At 46.1% G+C, this 27,895-nt stretch overlaps 2 protein-coding genes across 6 annotated transcripts in view; both read right to left on the bottom strand.

Moving 5' to 3' along the window:
• POLQ (DNA polymerase theta) overlaps nucleotides 1–12,425 on the bottom strand; it is a 134,280-nt gene extending 121,855 nt beyond the window's left edge. For 2 of the 4 annotated variants that reach the window (XM_008172329.4, XM_024110381.3), the window contains exons 1-4: nucleotides 12,160–12,425; nucleotides 6,254–6,436; nucleotides 5,019–5,149; nucleotides 2,809–2,965 (exon numbers count right to left, since the gene is read on the bottom strand). In XM_008172329.4, coding sequence (XP_008170551.4) covers nucleotides 2,809–2,965; nucleotides 5,019–5,149; nucleotides 6,254–6,436; nucleotides 12,160–12,373 — 685 coding nt within the window. In that variant the 5' untranslated portion in view covers nucleotides 12,374–12,425. Of the gene's footprint in view, nucleotides 1–2,474; nucleotides 2,675–2,808; nucleotides 2,966–5,018; nucleotides 5,150–6,253; nucleotides 6,437–12,159 lie in introns of those variants that run through there. The other 2 variants (XM_065586665.1, XM_065586666.1) reach the window with 2 other exon arrangements.
• Nucleotides 12,426–12,949: 524 nt separating this feature from the next.
• METTL16 (methyltransferase 16, RNA N6-adenosine) overlaps nucleotides 12,950–27,895 on the bottom strand; it is a 52,933-nt gene continuing 37,987 nt past the window's right edge. For both annotated transcript variants that reach the window (XM_005292705.5, XM_042852289.2), the window contains exons 6-9: nucleotides 25,508–25,577; nucleotides 21,153–21,242; nucleotides 17,529–17,702; nucleotides 12,950–17,422 (exon numbers count right to left, since the gene is read on the bottom strand). In XM_005292705.5, coding sequence (XP_005292762.2) covers nucleotides 16,805–17,422; nucleotides 17,529–17,702; nucleotides 21,153–21,242; nucleotides 25,508–25,577 — 952 coding nt within the window. In that variant the 3' untranslated portion in view covers nucleotides 12,950–16,804. The remainder of the gene's footprint in view (nucleotides 17,423–17,528; nucleotides 17,703–21,152; nucleotides 21,243–25,507; nucleotides 25,578–27,895) is intronic.

Genomic DNA, 27,895 nt, shown 5'->3' with positions numbered 1-27,895 from the left:
AATGTTGCAGCATTACAGTAGCTTGATGTTGGCTATATTTAAAGTCATTCTCAGCCTTTGTATTTTCAGGTTTTTATAAAATTTACCTCCAAATATTACCCTTTGGGATGAAATTTGTCATGATTATTTTACGCCAAAAGTGATTTTTTGTGAGGGTGGCAGAAATTAATTAGTTTGCATAACTTTCCAAATAATCAAGTATCAGAAAATGATGTTTTATCATCAGTTAGTCTCAGATTTTTTTTTGCACTTACATTATTTGAAAGACAATTTTACAAATTTTAATGAGGTAGCAGTAAGTAGACACAAGCTCTGCACATCTAATCATATACTTATCTGACTCTCCACACCTATATGACCCTCCTTTGGCAATATTCCCCATAAGGACGCAAAGAACCATACGGATTGCACTAGAACTAATCAAAAACTTCAGCTATCTTAGCACATTCAAGTACACACACACCCCCACGGCTGAAAGTATTTATAGCACATAAATCACTGGGGTCTCCAGGGTCCAACATGTGACTATGCACATTGCACGATTACACATGAAGATAAAATCATCAGTCTCTAACTTTTCTTTCTTACTTTCTTGTCTTTAAGAGCTACCTGGCTGGTACAATGAAAAATTATGGCATGAAATGCACACAGGTCAGGAAAGTCAAGGGTGAGGGTCTCACAATTTAATGTTCATTTAGTTCTCTGTCTTTTCTTGGTTTAAAATATCAATTCAAATACTACAGTAACATCACAGGCCAGTGGCAGGGCAGGAGGGATTCTAGATTTAACAATAGTGTATAAAATATCAGCTAGACAAACACAAAGGAAGAATGAATTTTTGATTGTGCTGGGAAAATACAGCTTCCTCCTCACATGCACACAGAATACCCAGAGATTCCTAATGGTTTCACATCTCTCTACATGTATCTTATTTAATAGGCACCACGAAAACCTAGGACCACAGTAATACAGCAAGTCCACAACTGTGAAAGACAGCAGGCTTGCTTCCTTTTAAACTACTATTGGAAAAAATAATTTAAGGTTATTGCCCTTCTAGTCACATCAGCCAACACAGATTAGCCTCATCCATAAATTCCAACCAACCAGACCCAGAAAAGCCCCATCTACGATTCCATCCCCACTTCATACCACAAGTGCGATCCATCCATTCCACACATACACATTTCCCAGCCACCCATCTGGCACACAGGAGATCTACGAATTCAAAGAAACACCCAAGTATCAGGGGGTAGCCGTGTTAGTCTGTATCTACAAAAACAACAAGGAGTCTGGTGGCACCTTAAAGACTAACAGATTTATTTGGGCATAAGCTTTTGTGGGTAAAAACCTCACTTCTTCAGATCCATAGAGTGAAAATTACAGATGCAGACATTATATACCTTTATATATAACATTTATATATAATGCCTGCATCTGTAACTTTCACTCTATGGATCTGAAGAAGTGAGGTTTTTACCCACAAAAGCTTATGCCCAAATAAATCTGTTAGTCTTTAAGGTGCCACCAGACTCCTTGTTGTTTTTAAAGAAACACCCAGACTCCCTTCACTGTTTAAACCCTACCCAAGGGAATCTTCCACGAACATTGACAAGCCCTACCCATGGATTGTCTCCCAGTCACATTGCCCAGCCCAGACAAGCTACAGCGACAAATTCCACCCACGGACCCACCCTCCAGCCATACAGAGCAGCCCCTGAGTGGATTCCCAAAGCAAGCCTATAAGCAGCAGGATGGAGGGAAGATTGCTCGATTTTCCTTGACAGTTCCTCCGTCTCCTGGAGCCTTGAGGACAGTCCCCATTTTCCCTGATTCTCATACGCACTCAAGTTGTATAATAAGTGTCCCAGCCCTACTTAAGCTCCCCTTTCTAGACACTCCCTAGGCTACTGTATTTGGGTCCCACATGCTGGGCCAACATGCTTTTAAACTTCCCTTGGTCTGGACAGGCATCAGCCTCTCTGGCACATGCAGTCTCTATCTGGTACCCTTCTGAAATTGGCAATCTGCAGTCCTGCTGCCCTAAGCCTCAAGACCCATGCTGAACACACCCATGACTTCCCAGTAGTTTAAGCACATTCTTTCCCAGAGCTGCAACCTTGTGGGCACTCTGGTTTATAGTTTAACCTCTTCAGGGACATGTGATAGGCAAAGCAAAGTATACTCTGAAGAAGGATTTCTAAAACAAACACCCTTTATTTTAGGCAGCAAAAGAGATACACAGATTTAAGTCAAACCCCACCTATATGTCGTTTCCTCATCACTCAAGTGTTCTTTGGGATTTGGGTCCTTTCAGGACTCCGAGTCCCCTCTGTTGGGCTGCACTCCTCCAGCTCAGGACTTCTCCAAATCATGGCATCTCTCTCTGACCTCTGCACTCAAAAGCATCCCCTCTCACTCAAGAAATCCGCATAGGAGTCCTTCCCCAACTTCTCAGCCTTTGCATTTTTAAATACCTGCTCTGGTTTCTTTGATCCCCTTCTGGGATTTTCCACTTTCAAACCCCGCATTCAAGCTGGAGAAAACTGGTATCACCTAGGATGCAGCCATCTCATTGTTCTGCCAGGTCCCAGCCTGTACACTTACTGATAGTTAAAAACTGTCTCAGTCAGAGAGACACACCCAGGTGCCACAGCCTGTCTCCTTTGCACAAGAACTACAAGGCAAGAGTAGAGTAAAAATAAGGGCTTAAACATACACAGTGCATATAATCTCAAAACAAAATTCATTAACTGTACACAATAAACATGCTCCTTCATCCTGCAGACAGATCAGGCCCTAGCATCTTACCCAGTGAGTCCATCTTGTTCTCCTCTATGAGTCTATTGATTAGTCCGTTGGCTCTCTCAATGGTGCAGACAGCAATATCTAGTGCTGAGAAACGTCCAGCAGGGGAAGTACTTCCCATATAGCCTTCTACCCGCACACCCACCTCCTGAAACAGAGTCTGTGTGCCAGGGAGACAGAACATTTGTTCACAGAATTAGAATCTTTACTTGCGATCCCCATATGCAGCATACTGAAATCAGCACAGTACACACATCCTAAAACAGACATTCCCAACACTAGATCAGATAACCCGACTAAGAGCATGGCTGAGCCAGCAAGTGCCTGCTGTCTCCTATTCAACTTTGCGCTTTCTGCCCCACAGCAAAGCAGCCCAAGTCACTGCTCTTTATTGTAATAAACTTTGTACCATATATGCCTTGTGAAGTATGATTTGAACATTTATAACTACTTGGTCAAATATTATAGTGAAATATGTTGCTACATTATATGTAAAGTTGTGAATGCCCTGTATGACGTTACTAGCACAAGTTCAAACCCACAAAGCCCTGCCTAGACAAGTTGTTAAAGAGACCTATCCTAAAGAAAGGAATACGTGTTTACTACTTTTATGTAAATTGAGGTAAACAGGGTCCTCAAGACAGCAGGAGGAGGAGATGGCAGGAAACAGAACAATTTGCAATTTAGCAAACACAAGTGGGTGAAGAAAGAGCATGAAGCCCCTTCATCACCAGATTCCATGTCACCTTCCTTACTGCTTAAATACATATTACTTTGAAGGGTAACCTTCCAAAGAATCCACCTCAAAGGTTCACTGGCCTATAAAAGAAAGGGATAGAGGACCCCAAACTCTCTCTTTCACCTAAAATGACAAAGGCACCAGCACCTTTGGGAGAGATCCTGGCCAAGGAGAGAGTCAGTCACCATCTTGCTGGAAGACTGTGGGTGAGAAAGGCCATCTTAAAGTCTTGAACCAAAACTTGCTGGATTAAGTTTTAGACTTTTAGATGCATGTTTTCACTTTTATTTGCTGGTAACTTCTAACTTTATCTCATACTTGAAATATTTAAACTCCTATCTTCTTCTGTTAATAAATGTGTTTTATTTTTAATCTAAAACAAACAACACAGTGCTGTGTTTAAACTGAACAATTTGGTAACTCCAATTAAAGTAGCAAATTGTTGAAAATTGACTCCATAGAAGGGCAATGAACCTTAATAACTGAACTGTCCAGGAAAGGGCTGGACACTGCAGAACATGTTTTGGGGGAAATCCTCAACTGGGAGTGTGTTGGGGTCACGTGGCAAGTAGTAACCAAAGCTGGTAGAAGCCAAAGTGTGACTGGTACATTGCTGGCAAGCTGCTGGGGTCAGAGCTACTAGACCAGGGCTCCAGCTGTGCACAGACACACAGTGTGTGACCTGTAGGCTAGTTGTGAGCAATCCAGGTTGGGAACTACAGCAGCAAAGCCTTGTGAGGTGTGCAAAGCAGGCAGTGACAACCTCACTCTGGTCTGGACTGCACCCCAGAACGTGACAGCCTTATTGTAGGATGAAGTGCACACAGCTGAAGGAGAGGTGAGCAGCACCATCACACTGAAAGTTTGTTTCAGAAGAAAACCAGACAAGTATTCCAAAAATGTCAAAACATCCTGTTTCAACAGTTTTGGAATAAACATTCACATTTTTTGTTTTGAAATGACCTTTTGTTATATATACACACATCTTTACCCCCATATAACGTGACCCTATATAACACGAATTCAGATATAACGCAGTAAAGCATTGCTCCGGGGGGGCGAGGCTGCGCACTCCGGCAGATCAAAGCAAGTTCGATATAACGCGGTTTCACCTATAACACGGTAAGATTTTTTTGGCTCCCAAGGACAGCTTTATATCAGGGTAGAGGTGTACTATAAATAAATTATACACACACAAATAAAAAAAACAACATAAAAAGTAAAAATTGAAATGAAATGTTTTGATCAACCCAAAATTCCTTCACAGAGACTTTCAATGTTTCAGATTTTGTTCTGATTCGAAACTAAACCAATTTTCAAAATCCTTTGCAAAACAGAATTTCTGTCTTCCACAAAGCTCTATTTCCCCCCTCCCCCCTCCATTTCATACAAATGTTTCCACATGTTTAAGGTTCTGAAAAGGTTTGATTTGACAGCTTTGAGCCATACCCCCACACTCCTGTATTCCACTTACCTGCAGGTAATACTTTTTCTCTTTGGCCACAGAGACAAAGGGGAGGATGAACAGAGCTTTCTTATGGGTTTCCAGGACTCTCTTCAAGATGAGTAACTCAGCAACTAGCGTCTTCCCAGCACTAGTAGGCGCTAAAATAACATGATCCAAGAAAAGTGTGTCAAAACTTAAACTGCAAGCGATTAGCTACTGGATGACTCCAGAGGTGGAAACCGCATACAAAGAAAAATATTCAGAACTGCCTAAATGTCTAAGCCACTTTTTAAAATGGGATTTAGGTGTGTCTGAAAATTTTACTCAGAGACTTTCACTTTAAGGATGCTAATTCATACCCAGCCCCTGGTCCACAATGACTGAAAGTCATTACCACTTTGGTGGCTGTTCAGTCACCCAAGTAAAACAATCCAGTGGGTCTCCATCCAGTTCCTAGATGACAGGAAGTGGCAGGATATGGGATACCCCTGCCACCTGCAGCTCTGGGGGCCTGAGGCTGGACTCCCTTCTCATATCTGGAGATGGTCTCATCACAGCAGGTTAGAGGCACATCAGTGGGCTGAGCCCAGTAACTTGCCCTGCTGCAATCTGTGCTGTACCTCCTCTAAGGCAAAGATGATTTCAGCCTCCAGAGCCGCCAGCCCAGCACCTTTTAGCAGCAGTAAAATCATTTATATTATATTAGTGAAGTTATAGTTAAGGCTACGATTTAGTCACAGAGGTTGCGGAAGTCACAGAAACTGTGACTTCCAGTGACCTGCATGACTTCAGCCTGCAGTGGTTGGGACCTGCAGGAAAACCCTGAGCTTCCAGCTGCCGGCGGGGGGACCCCCAAGCTCCAAGCCGGCGGCCCCTGGAGCTGCAGACGGCAGGGGTACCCTGCAGCTCCCAGCCCCCACAGGCAGAAGGGGGACCCCACAGTTCCTAGCTGCCACAGCTGTGGGCAAACCCCCGAGCTCCCAGCCGCCTCGAGCCCCCAGAGCTGCAGGTGGCAGGGGTATCCCACAGCCCCCAGCTGCTGCAGGCGGCTCCTAGCCCCTGCATAGCTGCCCTGCTTCAGGCTATATGGGGACCCGCAGATCTTCATTTTGTCATGGATATTTTTAATAAAAGTCACGGACAGGTCACGGCTTCCGTGAATTTTTCTTTTTTGCCTATGACCTATCCGTGACTTCTACTAAAAATTCCAGGACAAAATCTTAGCCTGTTACAGTGCATGATTCTGTCAGATGTCTGCATACCTGAGTAAACTAGGTTCTTCCCCTCCAGGACTTGTCCAAGCATCAGGCACTCTGCTTGCCATTCAAACATATGTACTACTCCCAGACTGTGGTATTTCTCCAGAACTACTTCAGGAAGCCCCCAGCTTGCTAGGAGCAGCTTGTCTGCTTGGTCATCGGGAATATTCATCTGTTGGCATCGCCCTTTGGGAAAAATTCCAACATCAGCAGAGGCAGCATAGTGAGTAATATGACACTTAGGCCTTATCCACTAAACTTTCAGAAACACAGGAACTGCCATGTTGAATCAGAGCTGTGGTTCATTTTATCAAGGATCCGGTCTCTGACAGTGCCTAGGACCAGGTGCTTCAGAGGTAAGTGGAAGAAACCTTACAGAATAACCTGCCCCCCAAGTTTCCTCCTAACCTCCCACAGTTAGGAGATTGGGTTATGGCCTGAAGCATAAGAGTTTATATTCCTTCCAAAAATATTGCTTATTCTTTTCATTTTTTCTATTCTAATTCTGGATATTCTTGCCATCCATTTAAATGTCCAGTCCCTCTTGAATTCTGCTAAAGCTCTTGGCCACAACGATCCACAGGCTTATCGTACATTGTAGGAGTAGTATTTCCTCCCATCAGTTTTTAATTCACCATATTTCAATTTCTTTGAATATCTCTAAATCTGTAATCTGAGAAAGGGTCCCAAGAAATTCCTGATCTACCTACTCTATATATTATTTTCTGTGCTTTTATCATCTCCCTTTTTATTTGCCTCCTAAAATATTTTCACTCTCTCTTCATATGAGACCTTTTCTATACCACAAGCCATTTTCTTTGCCCATCTCTCAACTCCCTGCTTTTTGAGATGGGGTGATTCAATATGAACACAGCTTCCAGTTGAGGGTGATTGAGATACTAATAGCACTATAAGAGAGGCGGGCAAACTACGGCCTGCTCCAGTCGGGGCGCTGGGTGGGGGGCAGCACCACCAGGCTTGGCCCCACTCCGGCGAAGGCCCTGGGTCGGGGACCGTATCATGCGGCTCAGTCCCACTCTTGTGCTCCGTCTGGGGCGCTGAGTCGGGGGCCGCACCACGTGACTTGGCCCCGCTCCGGCCAGGGGAAGCACGATGTGGCTTGGCCCCGCTCTGGCAGATCGGTGACCGCCCCACGTGGCACGGCCCCGCTCCAACGGGTCAGGGGCCATACCATGCGGCATGGCCCCGCTCCGGTGCTCTGGCTGGGGCACTGGGTCAGGGGCCGCACCACGCGGCTCGGCCCAACTACAGCGGGTTGGGGACCGCACCACGTGACCTGACCCTGCTCCGGCCACGGGCTGCACCATGGGCTCGGCCCTTCTCCGGCAGGTCGGGGGTGACCCCACACGGCACGGCCCCACTCCGGTCAGGGCGCGCACCACGCAGCTCGGCCCCGCTCCGGCAGGTAGGGAATGCCCCACATGGCTCGGCCCCGCTCCGGTGCTCCAGCTGGGGCGCTGAGTCGGGGGCCATACCATGCGGCTCTGCCCCGCTACGGTGCTCCGGATGGGGACCGCAACACGCGGCACTGCCCCGCTCCAGCCAGGGGCCGCATCACGCAGCTTGGCCCCGCTCTGGTCAGGGGCCGCACCACACGGCCCGGCCCCGCTCCAGTGCTCCGGACAGGGCTCTGGATAGGGGGCCGCCCAAACTAAAGCCCCAGCTGGAGCACCGGAGCAGGGCCGTGCCGTGTGGGGCAGCCCCCAACACAGAGCTCCAAGTGGCACAGCCCCGCTCCTGCCAGGGCGATGGTTCAGGGGCCGCACCACATGACTCAGCCCTGCTCCGGCTAGGGTCTGCACCATGCAGCTCGGCCCTGCTCTGGTGGGTCGGGGGCTGCCCTACACGGCACGGCCCCGCTCTGGCGGGTCGAGGGCCTTACCATGTGGCTCGGCCCCGCTCCAGCCAAGGCACTCCAGCCAGGGGCCGCACCATGCGGCTCGGCCCTGCTCCGGCTGGGGTGCTGGTTTGGGGACCACACCACGTGGCTCTGCTCCGCTATGGTGCTCCAGATGGGGGCCGCCCCACGCGGCGCAGCCCCGCTCTGGCGCTCCAGCTGGGACTCTGGGTCAGGGGCCGCACCATGCAGCTCGGCCCCGCTCCGGTGCTCCAGACGGGCTCTGGGTCGGGGGACACCCCCACGCAGCACAGCCCCGACCCAAAGCCCCAGCCGGAGCCCCAGAGCGGGGCCGTGCTGGGTGGGGAGGCCCCTGGACCGCCAGAGCAGGGCCGTGCCGCGTGGGGTGACCCCCAACCCAAAGCCCCACGCGGCGCAGCCCCCTGGCGCTCCAGCTGGGGCGCCAGGTCGGGGGGGGACCGCACCACGTGACTCGGCCCTGCTCCAGGGTGGTTGGCCGCCCCAGGCGGCTTGGCCCCTCCGGCCAGGGGCCGCCCCACGCAGCTCAGCCCCGCTCCAGTGCTCCGGCTGAGGCTCTGGGTCGGGGTCGCACCATGCAGCTCAGCCCCGCTCCAGATGGGGGCCGCCCCACGCAGCACAGCCCAGACCCAGAGCCCCAGCTGGAGCACCAGAGGGTGGCCATGCCATTTGGGGCGGCCCCCGACCCAAAGCCCCACGCGGCTCAGCGCCGCTCCTGCCGGGGCAATGGGTCAGGGGCCACACCACATGGTTCGGCCCCAATCCGGCTGGGGCGCTGGGTTGGGGGCCGCACCACATGACTTGGCCCTGCTCCGGCCAGGGGCCGCACCATGCGGCGCGGCCCTGCTCTGGTGGGTCGGGGGCTGCACCACGCGGCACGGCCTCACTCCGGTGCTCCAGCTGGGGGCCACCCCACGCAGCACAGCCCCACTCCGGCGGGTCGGGGGCCATAGTCTGCGGCTCGGCCCCACTCCAGCCGGGGGCCGCCCCACGTGGCTCAGCCCCGCTCCGGACAAGTCGCCGGGGCGCCCCACTTGGCTCGGCCCCGCTCTGGGTCGGGGGCCGCCCCACGCGGCTCGACCCTGCTCCGGCACTCCGGCTGGGGCTCTGGGTCAGGCGCCGCACCGTGCAGCTCGGCCCCGCTACGGTGCTCCGGGCTCAGCGCCGCTCCTGCTGGGGCATTGGGTCGGGACCGCACCACGCGGCTCAGCCCCAATCCGGCCGGGGTGCTGGGTCGAGGGCCGCACCACGTGACTTAGCCCTGCTCCGGCCAGAGGCCGCACCATGCGGCTCGACCTTGCTCTGGTGGGTTGGGGGCTGCACCATGCGGCACGGCCCCGCTCCGGCACTCCAGCCGGGGGCCACCCCACGTGGCTCGGCCCCGCTCCGGCACTCCGGCCGGGGCGCAGGGTTGGGGGCCGCACCTTTTGGCTCCCGGAAGCACCAGCATGGCCCTGCTCCGGCTCCTACGCATTCCAATTGGAGCTGCAAGGGCGGTGCCTGTGGATGGAGCAGCATTCAGAACCGCCTGGCCGTGCCTCTGTGTAGGAGCCAGAAAAGGGACATGCCACCGCTTCCGGGAGCCACTTGAGGTAGGCACCGCTCAGACCCGCACCCCGAGCCTCTCCCCACGCCCCAACGCCCTATCCCAGCCCTGATCCCCCTCTCACCCTCCGAACCCCTTGGTCCCAGCCTGGAGCACCCTCCTACACCCTAAACTCCTCATCCTCGGCCCCACCCCAGAGCCCGCACCAATTTTGTGAGCATTCATCACCCGCCATACAATTTCTATTCCCCTATGTGGCCCTTGAGCCAAAAAGTTTGCCCGCCCCTGTATTATAATGGTCCTTATATTTTCCATCCCATTTCTTATTCATCCTAACATTGTTTCCTTTTTTTTTTTTTTTTTTTTTTTTTTTTTTTTTTTTTTGAGTGCAGCAACACATGGAACAGAAAACTTCAGTTTTTGCTACAATTCTGCCCCAGATTTCCCCCACCCACCCCCCGTGCCTTGTTATAGCTAATTTAGAACCCTCATTAGCACACCTTGCCTCCCCAAGCTAGCACTGGTAAGAGGTTCGCTCCCTAACTCCTAAAAATAAAAGGCTGTGTCTACAGCTTTAAAGAGCAGCTTTCACCTTAGAATCATAGAATATCAGAGTTGGAAGGGACCTCAAGAGGTCATCTAGTCCAACCCCCTGCTCAAAGCAGGACCAATTCCCAGCTAAATCATCCCAGCCAGGGCTTTGTCAAGCCGGGCCTTAAAAACCTCCAAGGAAGGAGACTCCACCACCTCCCTAGGTAACACATTCCAGTGTTTCACCACCCTCCTAGTGAAATAGTTTTTCCTGATATCCAACCTGGACTTCCCCCACTGCAACTTGAGACCATTGCTCCTTGTTCTGTCATCTGCCACCACTGAGAACAGCCGAGCTCCATCCTCTTTGGAACCCCCCTTCAGGTAGTTGAAGGCTGCTATCAAATCCCCCCTCATTCTTCTCTTCTGGAGACTAAACAATCCCAGTTCCCTCAGCTTCTCCTCATAAGTCATGTGCTCCAGACCCCTAATCATTTTTGTTGCCCTCCGCTGGACTCTTTCCAATTTTTCCACAAGATCCCTTCAAAGATCCCACAGCACAGAAACTAAGATATTAAGTTTCAGAGTAGCAGCCGTGTTAGTCTGTATCCACAAAAAGAAATAAATTTGCTCTAATAAATGTGTTAGTCTCTAAGGTGCCACAAGTACTCCTGTTCTTTTTAAGATATTAAGGATACAAAGGGATCAAGCAACCCAACCCCTTCAAGAATGAAAGGCAGCAGCACCACACAACAGAGTGAAGACTTTCAAGGGGCAATCAGGGTACATCTACACACAATAAAAAAAGACCCACATCAACAAGTCTCAGAGCCTGGGTCAACTGGCTCAGGCTCACATGGCAGAGCTGGCATTGAAAGCTAAAAATACCAATGTAGATGTTCAGGCTCAGGCTGGAGCCTGGTGAGGGGGGATGGTCTCAGAGCCTGGACTCCAGCTCAAGCCTGAACATCTACACTGATAATTTTAACCCCTCAGTACAAGCCTCCATCAACACTAGCTAGCACTGGGTGACTCAGGAGTGTCACTTATTGAATCATTTTTTAGGAGGTGTCCCATCCAAACACTGACCCAGCCCAACCCTGTTTGGCTTAATCTGACAGCATTATATCAAGCATCAGACAGTAAATGTCTGCACACAGAGTGAGAGATGTCAGTGTTTACAGAAGAGCTGTGAAAGGGGATGAAGACACAGGATATTAAACATTAAATTGAAAGTCACTCCACACGCCTGTGTGCTTGAAGATATCAGGGAGCTGTAATCAGGACCACAGGGAGCTTATTGCATCCAAATGAATCACCTTGCCAATTTGCTCTACTCTTCTTATTAAAGCACATCTATAAGCCTCGTTTTCTATCTCAAGAAATGTAAATAGTACTATGCATTAATTGTGTTTTGGTAGCATCTAGAGGCCCCATTGTGCTAGGTGCTGACAACACACACAAATGGTTGCTGACCCATAAGAATTTACAAGTCACCTGCATTGTATTTCCCTCTCAGCCAGGAAGGGGGAAAATTTGATTCCCCTTTACACTGCCTCCCTCCCCCGCCCCCAAACACTGAATGTTGGGCCCCCGTAGCAAACAGCCCTGTTCTCCCAACGCAGAACCTGCCGTGGGCTCAGGGGCGCTGCGCCCCTCGCCTCCCTGGCCAGGGGACATCACAGGAAGGCCCTCACCGCGGGGCCCGGCTCCCGGCTGCTGCCGCTCCCTGCCCTGCCCCCGCGGCAGCGCTGCGAGGGGCGCCCCGGCGCACCCGGGCTGGGACCAGGCGCCTCAGGAGCCGGCACCGCCGGAAGCTCTGCCAGGGGCTCCCGCGGCCCCCGCAGCCCCCTGGAGGGCTGGATCCGAGTCCCCACCCGCGGTGGCAGGGCCCGGATCGGTCACCCCCGCAGGAGCGGGCGCGCCGGGCGGTACCTGAGCGGCTCGAGCTGCCGCTGCCCCACAGGGAGCGCTCCAGGCCGGGCGGGGGGCTCAGCACGGGCCGGGCGGGGGCCGCGGACCCGAAGTGGCTGCAGCCCCCGGGAGCGGGTGGGGAACGGGCCAGGCCGCCCCGTCTTGGCCTCCTGGCGCCACCAGCCCGGGAACTAGACCCCATCGCCAACCCACCGCCATCTTCCCGCTCAGCCATTCAAACCCCAGCGCCCCGCATGGAGGGCCGGCGAACGGCACCAGAGCGCGCGGCCAGCCAATCAGAGAGCGCGCATCCAGCCAATCAGAGAGCGCGCGGCCACGGAGCCAGAGTCTGGAGAGGCTCCCGCGGGGGAAGCGCAGCTCGTTAGCGCCCCCACGCTCCGGGCGGTCAGGTTGCTCCCGCGGCCCCACCCGCAAGCACACGGGAAGCTGGGCCGGGGTCGGGCCCGCCGCAGCGTCCAGGGCTAACCACAGCGCTACCCCAAGAGCCGGGACCCTGAGGGCAGCTCCCCCCGCACCTCCCGTTGTGCGGTTCAGGCTGAGCGCGCCCTGCAGCCAGGCGTGTTCGTGCAGGCGAGGAGATGCTCCCCCGTAAATACAGCTGCACAGGGCGCAGCGGGCATAAGGCCCTGGTTCCCCTCCCATGGGGCTGATAGGCGTCAATAGCCCCACCCAAGGCTGCCCAGGTTCCAAGGCTACAAGGGAGCACGGGGGGGTCAAGCATCCAGGTCTTGCATTGTGGAACCAGCGAACTGGGTTTTAGGCGTCGGGAAATCAGGACACAATGCAGCTCGCAGTTCTAATGCTTTTTATTTTCACACTAAACAAGCTTTAGAACACACCACCTCCCCAGCTGGTACCTTACAACTGCAAAACTTCAGCACCTAAACACTCCCCCACGGGAGGATAGAAGCGGGCAAAATTTGCAAGGGTGACCCCTTGGGGGTCGTTGTTCCCTCCCACACCCTCAGCACCTGAGAAACCTGGGATCACATTTTCCAGATGTTCTGAGCACTCAACTCCCATTGATTTCAGGCTCAGTGGTGCACCTTCAGCCTTTTTGAAAATCAGGCTCCTGCTCTACCCCAAGAAAATAAGATAATGTAGTTAGAAGATACAACTGCAAAATAAAAGTGGTTTTAATTACTTCCCCAGCATCATACAGAAATTGGGATGCAGAACAGGGCTCCACCCTTTCTGCCTCCAGGCCACTACAAAAACAGCAAAGCACACTACTTTATTCACTATACATCTTCCAACTTCTGCAACAGAGGCAAGGGTCCTACAGATAACCACCTAATTCAGTACACAACCCTGATTTGGCTTTAGCGCATTGTCCACGCTGGTGTGCAAGACAGCACAGATTGTACTCATTTTTGTATTTAAACTTTTTTTTCAATTTAAATTAAACTGCTGCAGAGTTCCCAATCTGCTGCATTGACTTGCCTTTAGGAGTTTACACCTAGATGCCATCAACTTATGTGCTCCAAGAGAAGCAACTGCCTGTGAATTGTGGAAAGATCTTTAAGACACCTAGATGTTGAGGCCATTTTGCATTTTAAAGGACAGACTCTGAAATGGGCCAGCCCTACTTTTATAACTGAGTGATGGTCCGCAGACCGCCAGGGTACTCCAGGGTGTCCACAAGTCATGTCCAGGGTCACCAGCCCCACTGATCAACTCCTCCCCCTCACTCTCTCCCTCCTAGTGTCTCCTGCACACTGCTGAAGGCACTGGGAGGGGGAGGAGCAGGGAGGGGGTGCGTGTAGTGGAAGGGCAGTAAGAGATGGGGGGGCTTGGGGAAAGGGGTGGAGTGGTGGGGCCGGGGTTGAGCTACCCCAGGGAAAATTAGAAGCTAGCTTAGGGGTTCATGGCTGTTTGGCATTTGCCCTCTCTGACAAAACTGAATCTATGAAAGTACTGGACACAGGTTATTCCTCCATTACTTTCGCTAACCAACATGGACAAGGATTCGATTCTCATGCAGTAGCAGGCTACTTTTAATACCTCAGTGCTGAACAAACGTTATCCAGTTATTGGTTTTTCCCTCATCACAAGTGGCAGTTATCGATGGTGGCAGTTCATCTGTTATCTCATCTTCTATCAGATTGTAAACTCTTTGGGGCAGGGACTATCTTTTGTTCTGTGTCATACAACAGGGTGCTGGCCCATGCCTAGAGCTCCTTGGCACTATGGTAATAAACTAGAAAGGCCACAGACTGGATAGACAATCTCAAACCCTAGATGAAATCCAGGTCAGAGGCACACAGCAATGCAGTGTTGAGAAGCTTTACTGTTACTTTATCCCTTCTCTGGCTGAATAGGCAACCAGTCTCTGAGACTGCCAAAATGGCACATTTTAGGAGCTGGTTTTTAAAGGAAGCTACCACACAGAACAGCTGGTCCCAAATCCCTCTCTCCCTAGAGCTAACATTGCCCTCTGATTTTTAATTACATCTCCAAAAGACTATACTTTGTAAATTTACACTAAAAAACCACCTTTCAGAAGCCCATGGAACAGCCAAACACGGTACAGAGGGCTTTGGTTTCTGTGGGACTTGGATTTTTTTGTTTGTTTGTTTAAGTAGTTCAGGTGTCCAAAAGAACCTCTCAAAACTCTTAAGTTTGATTAAACTACAATTAGCATAAAGCATCACTGCTTCAGGAAGCAGCTCTGTGCAAAATCAGCAGGCTACAAACCAGAGTTTGAGAACCACGAGCTGTACAATCAATAACCCACTTTAAGGGCTTTATATATAACATTTTCCTAATCAAATATAAACCACTGCCTATTATCTGTGATAAAATAGTTAACTAGCATGACAGCTGTTGGTTAATGAAAACATGAGAACAAATCTAAAATTCTCTCAGAAGTATTTTTCTTCACTGCTACATAGGAAAAACATTGATCTTTCTAACTCAAAATTGAATCCATTAAGTCAAAGGCATAAATATTTTAGAGTCTCTTCTATACAAATATGTTCTCCATTTTTTACTTTTATGGTAAACAAACATAGTATTAATTTTACTTGCAGTATATGACACTTCAAGGAAATCATGACATTTTCAGGCAATTTGACAACGTTTAGTGCATTCTTTTAAAAGATAATGGTCCAGGTCAGATTGCATCACCTCCATTTCCTTTCAGTCACCTCAGTTGTGTTAAAATCTGATCCAAATAAAATAATTTAATAAAAGCAAAGTATCAGAACAATTTTATGATATCAAATCCAATACTGTGTAACTGTTTACCAGAGGTTCACAGATTAAAGACAGGACTTAAATAGTATATCTTGTTTCTCTGGCCTGCTGTGGTGCAAAAGACAGGATGTACAGTTTCTGCTGAATTTTTTGGAACCCTTGATGAATAACACATTCAGAGTGATCCCAACAGCATGAACAGGTGCATTTGCTACAAGAAGTCAATAATGTATCTTTCTCCTATTGTGGATTTCACTTTTATATCTATGGCCCATACCAGTATAATGCATACTTAATGTTGCAACTCATTTCCTGTCACTGGGCCACTTCAGAACCCCCCACTAACAGATCTTGCCATTTCCAGAGAGAGCATCAGCTATCCTGTCCTCTCCACACCCTGTTCATCATATTAATCTGTTTTCCTATCCATACTTTTATCCCCTGTGATGAGTTTTTCTGGTCTATGGAGATGAGGGACATATACTCAAATTCTCTCTCTCTCGCCCCACCCTCATTAAATACTTCAAAGAAATTTAAGTTTAAAGTGAAGCCCAGTCTTTCAGGAATAATTGCTTGAAACCACCACACTGCATTTCATCTCCTGTATCAGTGGGGATACCTGGTCTAAAACAATGTGTGCCACAGTTAAATTTTTCTCAACTTGTATGTTGGAGGAGGAGCACAAATCATTTTTCATTTTTAAGCTTTTGAAAAGCAAAAAAAAAAAATCTATGCAAATCCTGGTATTTGTTAAATAGTGGACTCTAATCTAGCCCATTAACAAAAATTCAAGATTCATGAACATCTCTAAAGCTACCCAGCTCTCCCATATTATTTTGTGCTTTTATGAGCTGTCATTTAAAGAACTGTCACCTGTTATCAAGATGTCGCTCAGCTGAGGGCAAACACATAGGGAAAGGAGATGGAGGAGGGTGGCAAGTGCCATCCCTTCAAGGAAGATTCCTGGCTGCAAAAGACAATACACAGAGTTGCAGGCTAACCGATATGAGTAAGGGCTGAAAAAACCCTTATATTCCTGCAATAATAATGATGTAAAAATTTAATATTGTAATGATTATTTCTATTCAGCAAAGAGAACTGCATTTCCACCAAGTTGGATCAGAAAGACCAGAAATCAGCTGTAATGTTGCCATATGAAACCAACCACAGAGCTATTGCTAAAATAGATTTCCATTTATCATGCAATTTTACAGCTAGACACTGAAGTGCTTTTTAAGCACTGTTTCTCCTACCTCTCATTATTATATACCTATGATTCCTTGTATTTAAAAAAGGCTCTGTTTAAAAATAAAGTTGATTTTCATCTCAATTTTGGTCATTTCTTCTTAAAAAACTTTGTTAGCACAAAGTTTCTTTTAGTCTATTAAAAAGATTACAAAAAAAAATATCTAGAACTGACCTATTTCTACCATATTCTGAATAAGGGCTAACTAGCAACCAGTCGAAAAATTTGATTTCGTAAGTAGGTGCACAGTTGGTTCATTAAATCTCTGTTCTGTCCTTCAACCCAGTGCATCTCTGCTAATGCATCATCCCCTTCTTTTTTCACATTTATTAAACACTTAAAAAGAAAGTGTCCACTAGTTCCTTTGGGACTTTGTCCTTTTTCCATTGTTAGATTGCCAGCATCCTCTGAAGCATCAGGCTCCTCCTTTGCATCACTGGAGTCTTCACCAATTAATGTTTCTGCTTGCTTTGCTTCTATGTCCTCCTCTTCCATGAGTTCCTCATTGATTTCTTCTTTGGCAGGGGAATCTTCCCTTTGCCTGTCATTCTTGGCTGAGCTGACATCCTCATCAAGCATCACTGACCCCATTTCGAAGTTTTCAGTCTTGTTTTGTTCACACTCTGGGTTGTTTGAGTCTTTCTGGCTGCTCTTCTCTTCTTCCATTGCTTGCAGAGTATCTTCAGAAGCTCGAGGAAGTTCTCGTAGCTGCCTTACTCGTTCTCGTTTCTTTCTTCTTAAATGAACCCAAGAGTTTTCAATGGCTGTTAGAAACAGACTAACTTCATCTTCTCCACAGGGAACATACTTATGCTGAACCTATTGTAGAGAACAGCAGAACTTCATAATCACTCTACTTTAAATAAGTTTACATTTATGCCGGAAAGCAGCATGTTGTTCTAACAGGTAATGCTTAATACTGTACCTTCAGATCAGTCAGTATTTTTTCTATCCACTTTGTAACCACTGCTATGCCTTCCACAGCATCCCAGCCCATAGCTGAAGCCTTGGTGGATAACTCTTTGACTGTGGATGCCAACACTATAAATGTAATTGGCTTCCGGGGCTTTTCTAACTTCCTTCTTTTAGAGGGAGGTGACTGAAAAAAGCAACACAACAAATGAATTACAAACATCAGAAGTGTGCAACACTAATGGGACAGTTTTAACACCTAGGACATAAAGAGTCTGCATCATGCCAATGTCCGTACAGTAGAACCCTGTTTATCGGATCCTCCCTTAACTGACTCTCCACATTTACTGAACAACCAGGACTCCAGAGCCAGAAGCAGGTGATCTCTCTTGTGGCGGCTAGATGGCACTGCAGCATCACATTTTCCCATTCCTGGGTTTACCCACTGTTTTGATTATCTGATTTGGCCCCGGGCCAATTAGACCAGATAAACGGTGTTCTACCGTAATACCATGTACATTCACTGTCATGGCCTGTGTATCACTTAAGCCTTCAAGAGGGTTTTAAGTAGGACTTAAGAGATGAATATGCTTTGTACTGGCCTGCTGCACGGGTGACTTTTACCTTAAGATATTAGAAAAAATCAATTATGCTTTCCTTCAGCTGCCATTTCTCAGATTACTATAAGTGTTTCTCTTGGTACTACATATGAAAGCCACTAACATTTTGATACTGATCACACACAGGTGTATCACTGCATCTCTCTTGTAAAATTAGTTAGCACAAACACCTGTGCAAAAAGTACATACACACTGATCTAAAAAGGAGAAGCAGGCTTTGATTTAATATAAATACATTAACAATCTTCAGTTCAACTTACATAAGTGAGTGTAAGAACCTGGATATTTTCAAATGTTCCTAAGGGGTAATTTTTTGCTGCTAAATTCTTATTTAAGCACCGAAGTGGAAGTGGCCTGATTTTCAGGGAACCTGCAGCTCACATTGAAGCCCATCAGAGAGGCCTTGCTGACTTGAGTTCTCTCTAGAGAGAGGCTTGGCAGAATTAGATTTTTTTTTTTAATATAAATTTGACAGATACTTATTTTTTTAAGCTTTTTTAATTTTTATCCATTTAAATTTTCAAAGGCTTGGGAAATTATGGTGGGGTCAGACAATTATTAATGACAGACATTGAGACTCAAAACGTTAAAGCTTTATGACCATTTAAAAAAAAACTGTTACCAATGTGAGACTGACAATATCCTGGAATATTCTGAACAAACTTTATGGAATTAAGTTAAACCCTACTGAATTAGGGTTAATGCCTTTGGGGTACATTGTGTGTATTCCCATGGAAATGCATACAATGTTACAGGAAGAGTAAATAGAAGAACAGTAGGGAGTAACTAGGCAAATTCACTCAGGTTGTAACATCCCCAGAGAAGCCACCTCCCTGGAAAGGTGCACATATACTACAGTAGAACCTCAGAGTTACGAACACCAGAGTTATGAATTTACCAAAAAGAAGAACAGGAGGACTTGTGGCACCTTAGAGACTAACAAATTTATTAGAGCATAAGCTTTCGTGGACTACAGCCCACTTCTTCGGATGCATATAGAATGGAACATATATTGAGGAGATATATATACACACAGACAGAGAGCATAAACAGGTGGGAGTTGTCTTACCACCTCTGAGAGGCCAATTAATTAAGAGAAAACAAACTTTTGAAGTGATAATCAAGCTAGCTCAGTTTATCACTTCAAAAGTTTGTTTTCTCTTAATTAATTGGCCTCTCAGAGGTGGTAAGACAACTCCCACCTGTTTATGCTCTCTGTCTGTGTGTATATATATCTCCTCAATATATGTTCCATTCTATATGCATCCGAAGAAGTGGGCTGTAGTCCACGAAAGCTTATGCTCTAATAAATTTGTTAGTCTCTAAGGTGCCACAAGTCCTCCTGTTCTTCTTTTTGCGGATACAGACTAACACGGCTGCTACTCTGAAACTTTTCATGAATTTACCAGTCAACCACACACCTCATTTGGAACCGGAAGTACGCAATTAAGCAGCAGCAGCCACAAAGAAAAAACAAAAGACAGTACAGTACTGTGTTAAACAAACTACTAAAAAAATGAAGGGGAAGCAGCATTTTTCTTCATAGTAAAGTTTCAAAGCTGTATTAAGTCAATGTTCAGTTGTAAACTTTTGAAAGAACCACCATAACGTTTTGTTCAGAGTTGCAAACAACCTCCATTCCCGAGGTGTTCGTAACTCTGAGGTTCTACTGTAGTTCAAACTTGATTCTCCAAGTCCAAAAGACAAAGAAAGGGTTTCTGGATAAATAGCTTGGTTTTAAACTGGCTCATGGCCTTCTTCCTGATTCAGCAAATGGACAGGAACCCTGGTCCACAGAGAGCCCCAATCAGTAGGGTAGGGTTGGAAGGACTGGGCTTCCTGAGGCCTCATAATACTGGGGACTTGTTCTGAGCTGAAGCTGTGATGAACTTGTAACCACAAGAAATCCCCCTTCGGTAAGGGGTTTGAAGGACTGCTCCTGTCAGAATCCATGCTAGGGTTGGCGTTAACTCTGGCAAGCTTATTAGCATGTGCGTGGGTCCTTTTCTTGTTTTTAAATGTGTTTTCTCTGTAATGCTTTTTATCTTAAGAATCAAATAGGCTTGCATAGGAAGTGCTGTACCTTATAACTGTAGCAATTGCACCCGTTAACGGTCTCTTAAGAGAAAGCAAGCAGGATCTTGTCAGGCAACCAGCCTTTGCTGGGGATAACAGTGTAGGCAGGGAACTGTGAAGTCTGGAAATACCCGTTAGAAAGGAAAGGGATGTGTTTCTCCAACCAGGAGAGGCAAAACCTGGGGAGCTGAAGGCCTGAGTGCGGGTGCCCTTGCTGGACCTGAACTATGACAAACATCATGTGTCAAAATATACAAAATAAATATCCTTAAACCAAACTAATATATTTTCAAGCAGTATTTTTCTTACTTTACCTATCAGTAAATTTTGATTATCAAAATATGTTTTCATCAGTTTGTGCATATACGGTGAAATGAATAACAGGAGGACTTGTGGCACCTTAGAGACAAACAAATTTATTAGAGCATAAGCTTTCGTGGACTACAGCCCACTTCTTCGGATGCATATAGAATGGAACATATATTGAGGAGATGTTCCATTCTATATGCATCCGAAGAAGTGGGCTGTAGTCCACGAAAGCTTATGCTCTAATAAATTTGTTAGTCTCTAAGGTGCCACAAGTCCTCCTGTTCTTCTTTTTGCGGATACAGACTAACACGGCTGCTACTCTGAAACCTTTCATTATGCAAGGTGAAATGAATGTTTATCGACATTTACTGATAAAGATCTAATTCTGCCAAGCCTATCTAAAAGTATGTTTGGGTTTGATACAAACATCAAGTGACATGTAACGGATGGACAGGGGGAGTAGAACAAGGCTTTAACTGGCTATGGTGCAGATTTGTACTGCCATGCAGGAAATGCAGCTCAGATAACAATTATATCCTATACTCTAGGTTGAAGGGGAATAGCTTTGTTAAACCCATCCCCAAATGAAGTGTAGATGACCATGAAAAACAAACCAAAACACAGGCACTTACAGGCACTCGGACATCATCGTAGAAACTCCATGCCAGTGCCCACCTCATGGTACGGCCTTGACAGAATTCAGTGTGAGTAACTTTAGGAACCTATGTGAAGGAGAAACTTGGTCAGGCAGCCATTAACTTTCACCTCTAGTTAATGAAATGTCATTCTGTTTTACACACGTATTAGTCTAACTTCAGATATGTTAAAAAATTAAGGTTTTGAACCAACAACGTCAAAGTGAAATTTATTACACGAAAGAGCTTTACCAAGAATAAAATAGGCAACTTAAATCCACCTTTAATCCCTAAGAATTAAACTCACTTTAGGCACCATGGTGTAACAGAACACCAACATGGTAGGCTAGGGAGGTCCCAAGTTCTAATTCCAGCTCTGCCTCTGACATACTGTATTGTCTTGGGCAGACCACTTTCCTCCACTTCTGCAAAATGGAAATACTGCAATATCCCTATGAGGTAGCTATGGTAGCACCCTCTTCCACCCTCCACCACACAAGGTAGGAGACTCCACCATCTCCTCCCCTGTAGGTGGACTATAAAAGAACTCAGGCTTCCCTGGTGAAGGAGAAGGAATATCCCATGTACACACATATACCCTTGCATTCAAGAACATCAGCAAGACAAACTCTCCAGTACTTGTTTCATGCCATGGGGCTGAGTGCTTGAGAACGGAGACACAATAACTCTAGCTTGAGACACTCAGTGAGATAGCTGGAGGTAGAAAGGGTGAGCATGAGCTCATGGAGATGAATGATAAGTGTTAATTTTCTACAAGAAGCATTAAGAACACAGAGGGTTGAATCTGATTCAAGCTTGCATATGAACATAGTGAATTTAAACATAGAATTAAATACAAACAATTAAAAATAAGAGGAAAAAAACCTAGTATTGCATACTCTTCTTCTCTCTTAGATAAGCAGCTCTTCACAGAAGTGATCTTATTTTTATTCGCATTCCTGTAACACCTAGAGGCCAACCAGGCCAGGGCAGAGATGCAAGTGACAGTCTCTTTCCCAAAAAGTTTACAAAACTAAAGAGACAAAACATAACAGGTGGATGAGACATGTGGGCAAGGGTGGAATGAAGAAGACAAGATAAAACAAAAGAGAATTGCACAATTCTTAGCCAATGAAAAGCAGTAATCACAATTTGCATCCTGTCCAGCCATTATCTGGTTGTACTTTCCTGCAAACATTACAGAAGAGGTGAGTTCTGAAGAGATGAATTCTGATGGATTCTGACTGAGCACATTTCCCACAGAAGTGCTTATCAGAGCAGAGAACTTGGTTTTGGGGGCTGACATCACCGATGGAGGTAAGGTGGGTATGAACCTTACTGTAACATATAAGGTCAGAGTTAGGTTGTGAAGGGCTTTGAGAAGTTTGACTCTGATACAGTGAAATAGGGGAAGCCAGAGGAGGAACTAAACACAGGATGACAGTGCACTGAGCTAACATGATCTTGGCAGCATCAATCTGAATAGATTTCAGGGAAGTGACGCTTCAGGCGTCAAGGCCAGAAGAAAAGGAAATTGCAGTAGTCAAGGCGTGAGAAGATTACAGCATGGACAACAGTTTTATCAGTGTGGGCACAAAGGAGGGGTCAGATTTGGAAATGTGCAGGAAAACACAATAATTTAGACCAGGGGTTCTTCAACTGCGGGTCGCAACCCCTCAGGGGGTCACAAGGTTATTACTTGAGGGTCATGAGCTGTCAGCCTCCACCCCAAATATCGCTTCATCTCCAGCATTTATAATAGGGTTAAATATAAAAAAAAGTGTTTTTAATTTCCATTTTGGTGATGTTAAGCTTCAGTTAATGGCTGGACATCTATAAGGAGATGAACAAAGACAGGCTGAGATTTCAATATGGAAAGAGCGAGAGAGAGATTTGCCAGTCATCATCAATATGGTATTCAAAACCATATTTGTGCAAGAGATAATCCAGAGAAAAAAGTTAAAAAAAAGGAGGGAGCCAAGGACAGAGCCCAGAGAGGGCAGGATTGTGAGAAGAGTAAGATCAACAGTGTCAGATGCCGCCAACAGGTCAAGATGAGACAATGGAGTACTGGCCCTGAAATCTGACCAGGAAGAGGTCATTAGAGACTTTGGTGAGTGCCATTTCTGTGAAGTGTAGAGGGTGGAAGGCATGAAATTAGACAAATCATGGAGTTATAGGAAAGGAATTAGATATGACTATCTGAAGCTCCTCAATTCTTCAGATCACTTATTTTAGTGAACTGCATCTTTGCAGTCAGAAGCAGCCTTAACAGCCCACGTATTTTTTTTTAAATTATTTCCAAGTCTTTTAAAGGATTTATTAGCATGTAGTGGAAGTCATGTCTTCCATTTATCTCCTCCCAACACAAACATTTAAATAAAAAATTTTATCCTGGGAGAAGATGCCACTGTGACAATTTCCCGCCCCCCATATTCTTCATAGACATATTGTCATGATGTGATTATGGCATAACTAAGATGTATTTTACACAAGATAAGTCATGTGACGTATCATTGAAAAAGTTATGATTTACTGAATATGATTATCCTATTTGTATGCTGTATCTTTTTTACCTAAAATTAGGAATATTGACTATACAGCTGTACTACAAAGGTGTTTGCACCTGGGGAACACCCACCAGACAAAATGCAATCAGTCTGGCTGGCTAGCTGGGGACAAGTCAATAGACCATTAGGCAGAACAGGTCTTTGAATATGTTAATCTCCCACCTTCTTGAGGAATTTTCCTGGGATTCTACAAACAGCCTCTGACCCATGACTGCTTTGACACTGCAAGATCATGTGATCAAGTCACCTGGTAGAATACCAGTATTTTTCAGGGGGGGGGGGGGAATGAGGTAGGGGGGCACACAGGGCACTCTGGGAAACAAAGGGCTCTTGACATATGTAAAACCTATTTAAGGCAGGGGAGGGAGATAATCAAGGGTCATTCTTCACTGAATCCAGCCCAGGATGACAGCTGGAAACATCTAAGAAATAAAGAAGGGTGAGTGGGAAGAAGAGGACTGAACCCAGGCTGGGAAGATGTCTGGCCTGTGAAAGAAATACCTGGAATTTTAAGCTGCAAGCAAGAGCAGCTTGCCTTAAAGAATCTCTGCAATCTGCCTAAAACAACATTTAGGGTGAGAAATTACTGTTTGTAAGCAGTTTCTTTAGTATCTTAAGCTTAGTTTGCATGTTTGTTTCATTTGATAGGTAACCTACTTTGATCTGTTTGCTAACCCTTACAATCAATTAAAATCTATCTTTTGTAGTTAATAAACTTGTTCTTGCTTTCTCTAAAACCAGTTTGTGGAATTCATAACTGGGGGGCAAAACGCTGTGCATATCTTCCTCCACATTAAGGGAGGGGGCGAATTTTATGAGCTTATGCTATACAGTTCTCTGTGCAGCACAAGATTATACAATTTTGGGTTTACACTCCAGAGGGGGTGTGCACTTGAGTGCTGGCCAGTTCCTTAGCTGAGCTTTCCTAAGCAGAACTGATCTCATGTCTGTATCTTTCTGCAGTTGGATGTGCCCCTACCTATGTGTGCACGCTGGAGGAGCCTTTGGGGCCTGGCTCAGCAGGACAGTGTAACGAAGTCCAGACTGGCAGAAAAGGCGAGCTCAGTGATACCCGAGTTCCAAGTGGCACCTAGGGGGAACCCATCACAGCCACCAGAAACATTTTTTGCAGGTGTGAATTCTGCTATCTACTCCTTGCTAGTGGCAGCTAATGCTATACATCTTATACATCTCACTATTCGGGAAGATTCTGTTGCTGCCTACCTCCCCCAGGCCTGTGTGTTAAGTGGGGGTAACTCTTCCACTGAATATATACAGCATTACTCAGACTCTCCTGCTTCTAAGGGAACCCACTGAGACAAGGCTGTGGGTGGAAGGAGTAAGATGCCTGAGCCTTAAAACACAAGAAGCCAATTCAGTGTTCTGTTAAGTCTAAAGATCATCAAGTAACTTACCAATGAGGACTCTTGATATATGTACTGTCCTCATACTGAATTAATTAGAACCAATACATTTGTAGCATACAAATTAACTGAGGAAAAACAGCTCTTGCAAATTCTCAAAAATTCAGTGCTGAAAACTTGGAGAATACAGTGCCTTCTCATACAAGAGGTTGAATCCCTGCTTTAAGTTCAAAACTCTGCTTCACCTCAACTTTGGAGTTGCTACCAGTGCCTCCATAATACAAAAGCACCTTCCAAAGAATTATAGTTCAGTAACTTGTAAGAAACCTTTCTTTTTAAGGGACAAAAACAGGCAACACAAATGCACAGTATCAGGAAGCAGTATATGCAACCCTAGTGTATTTGGAGACAAACTTACCCCCTGAATTCGAAGTTCTTCTTTTAATGGAGCTAAACTGCATTTCTTTCCCAGCATGCAGCTGTACCACCTGTGGACAACATTTTACATGAAGGTGTTTTAGAAACAGTTCAACTGAAAATGGCAACTAACTGCAAAGGGTTCACATCAGAGGTCTGCAAGCATCATAGGAGGGGAAATGCTCTCTAGTTAAAAATAGTGGCAAACCCATATTAGCAATATGATTTGAGCAAGTGCATAAACTAGGAGACCAAGGTAAGAAATCTGCCTGGATTTTTTCAATATTAGATTTTGGGTAAAAATTTAAAAAGGTTCTAAGCAACTCTAACTGTCCCATTTTTAAAAATAACAAAGTGCTTTGGAAAATAGTACCCTTTACAATAATTTGTTTCAAACTTTCAATTTTAACTTTCCAAGGAATGAAGAGAGATGACAGTAGCAAAATAAGAGCTTGTGCCTGAAAAAAACAGACCCACTCCCTGGTATCTCTGCTTATGAGAAATTTAGATACATTAATTCTCCCAGTTTCCAGCTCTCTAAATCCATACCTCACCAGTGGGCAAACAGAAGGATGAGAGCAGAGAGAGATTACCCTGCTTCTGGGAGCTCACCCTCTCCTTTGGATACAGGTCTCTCAGATTCTTCCAAAGGCAAAAGTCTGTGTTCTTCAGCAGAATTTCCCAAAATTCCTTTACGGGCACTTGCCCAAAAATTTTAGAAGAAGAGGTTTTGGGGCCCAATGGAATAATTTGTAAATACACTGTTAAAACTTTGTACCCAGAGAGTTTTCAATTACTGAAATGCGGTATTCTCTACATATTTTAAGCAGCTTCTTTGAGAGATAAAAATGCTTTAAAGTGATCACGGGTACAAGTATGAAAGATAAATAAAACCAGTTTTCATGTGGCATTATGAAGAATCTAATAAAACCAGAATTCAACTGAAAATAAGATTAAATAGTTTTTTTTTGTTTTTTATAAGGCCAAAAGACACCAGTCTGACCTTCTGCATAATAGGCCAGAGAATTTCGCCAATTAATTCTTCCATCTGCTGGCCCTGCTCAGTCCACTGCTGGCCTGGGGTCCCAGCTGCCGGCCCGGGGCTCTGCAGCCGCCCCCAGCTGTGGCCCACTGGCCCCAGACTGGGACAGTGAGGAGTGCAGACTGGGGCAAGAGGGGGCGCAGCTCAGCACCCCCACCTTAAAAATTGTTCCAGCACCACTATGCTGGGGTATTTTCAAGTCCTGATTTCCTGCTTACATCACTATCATGCCACGTGGAACAGCGCACTGCGTTTGATGTTGAGATTAGAATGTACATCCAAGAACAGGAATCAGAATTTTCTAACAGATTTCAAGATTTCCAGCGATTTGGCCCAATGCTTTCTTTTCTAATTAAACCTGAAAAGTTCAACAAAAGCGACTTGGATTTATCCATATTTCAGTGGATGGGTGTTGAAGATTTCGAAATGCAGCTCATTCAGCTAAAAAGTTCAGAATTGTGGGCATCAAAAATTGGAGATCTGCGGAGTGCACTTGAAGCTAGTGAGAGAGATCATGGTGCCTCTACTCTGACCTGCTGGACATCCCTGCCAATGAAATTTAACTGTTTTAAGAAAATTACGTTTGCAATGCTTTCAGCATTTGGATCCACATACCTGTGTGAACAGGTATTTTCACACATGAAATCTGTCCTCTGCCCCTCTCGGAGCCGGTTAACAACTGATCACTCAGAAGCCTGCGTGCAGATTCCAAACACGTGCCAGATATTGGAAAACTCAGCAAGGAAAAGCAAGGACAAGGATCACACTAAACTAACAATAGTTTAGTTATATATTATAGACTTATAGAAAGAGACCTTCTAAAAACATTAAAATGTATTACTGGCACGCAAAACCTTAAATTAGAGTGAAGACTCGGCACACCACTTCCGAAAAGTTGCCGACCCCTGGGCCAGCAAGTCTCAGTTCCTATATAAAGGGTAGCTCAACATTCTGGCCATTTGGTTGAGTTGTCTCTAGCGAAGTAAGACCGGAACACAGCATTAAGTCAGTTTTTCTGCAGTGACAAACTTCCCAGAGCAACTTCTTATATTGAATAGCAGCAACAAGTTGGATGACTTTTCCAGATTTTGGAAACACGAGGCATAAAAGATAGATGCCTTCATCTAATTAGGCCAAGAGATGTACACCGTCCTCCAACTCCAGCTCTTTGGTACCAGAGGCCACCAGACAATAGCTGTTAAATCTTTGTTTTCCCTTACTAAAGTGATCTTTCTTGTAGCATTCAGTTCTACAAGAGGGATCAGTGAGTATAATGCCTTGTCAATCAAGAAATCATCTGTTTCCTGACAATATGGTACTACCACAACCTTCTCAGCTAAACCACAA

This window comes from Chrysemys picta, chromosome 1, assembly GCF_011386835.1.
Source record: "Chrysemys picta bellii isolate R12L10 chromosome 1, ASM1138683v2, whole genome shotgun sequence".
Taxonomy (NCBI): Eukaryota; Metazoa; Chordata; order Testudines; family Emydidae; genus Chrysemys; species Chrysemys picta.
The sequence above is the reverse complement of the archived record's forward strand: the minus strand, read 5'-3'. Positions and strand labels throughout refer to the sequence as shown.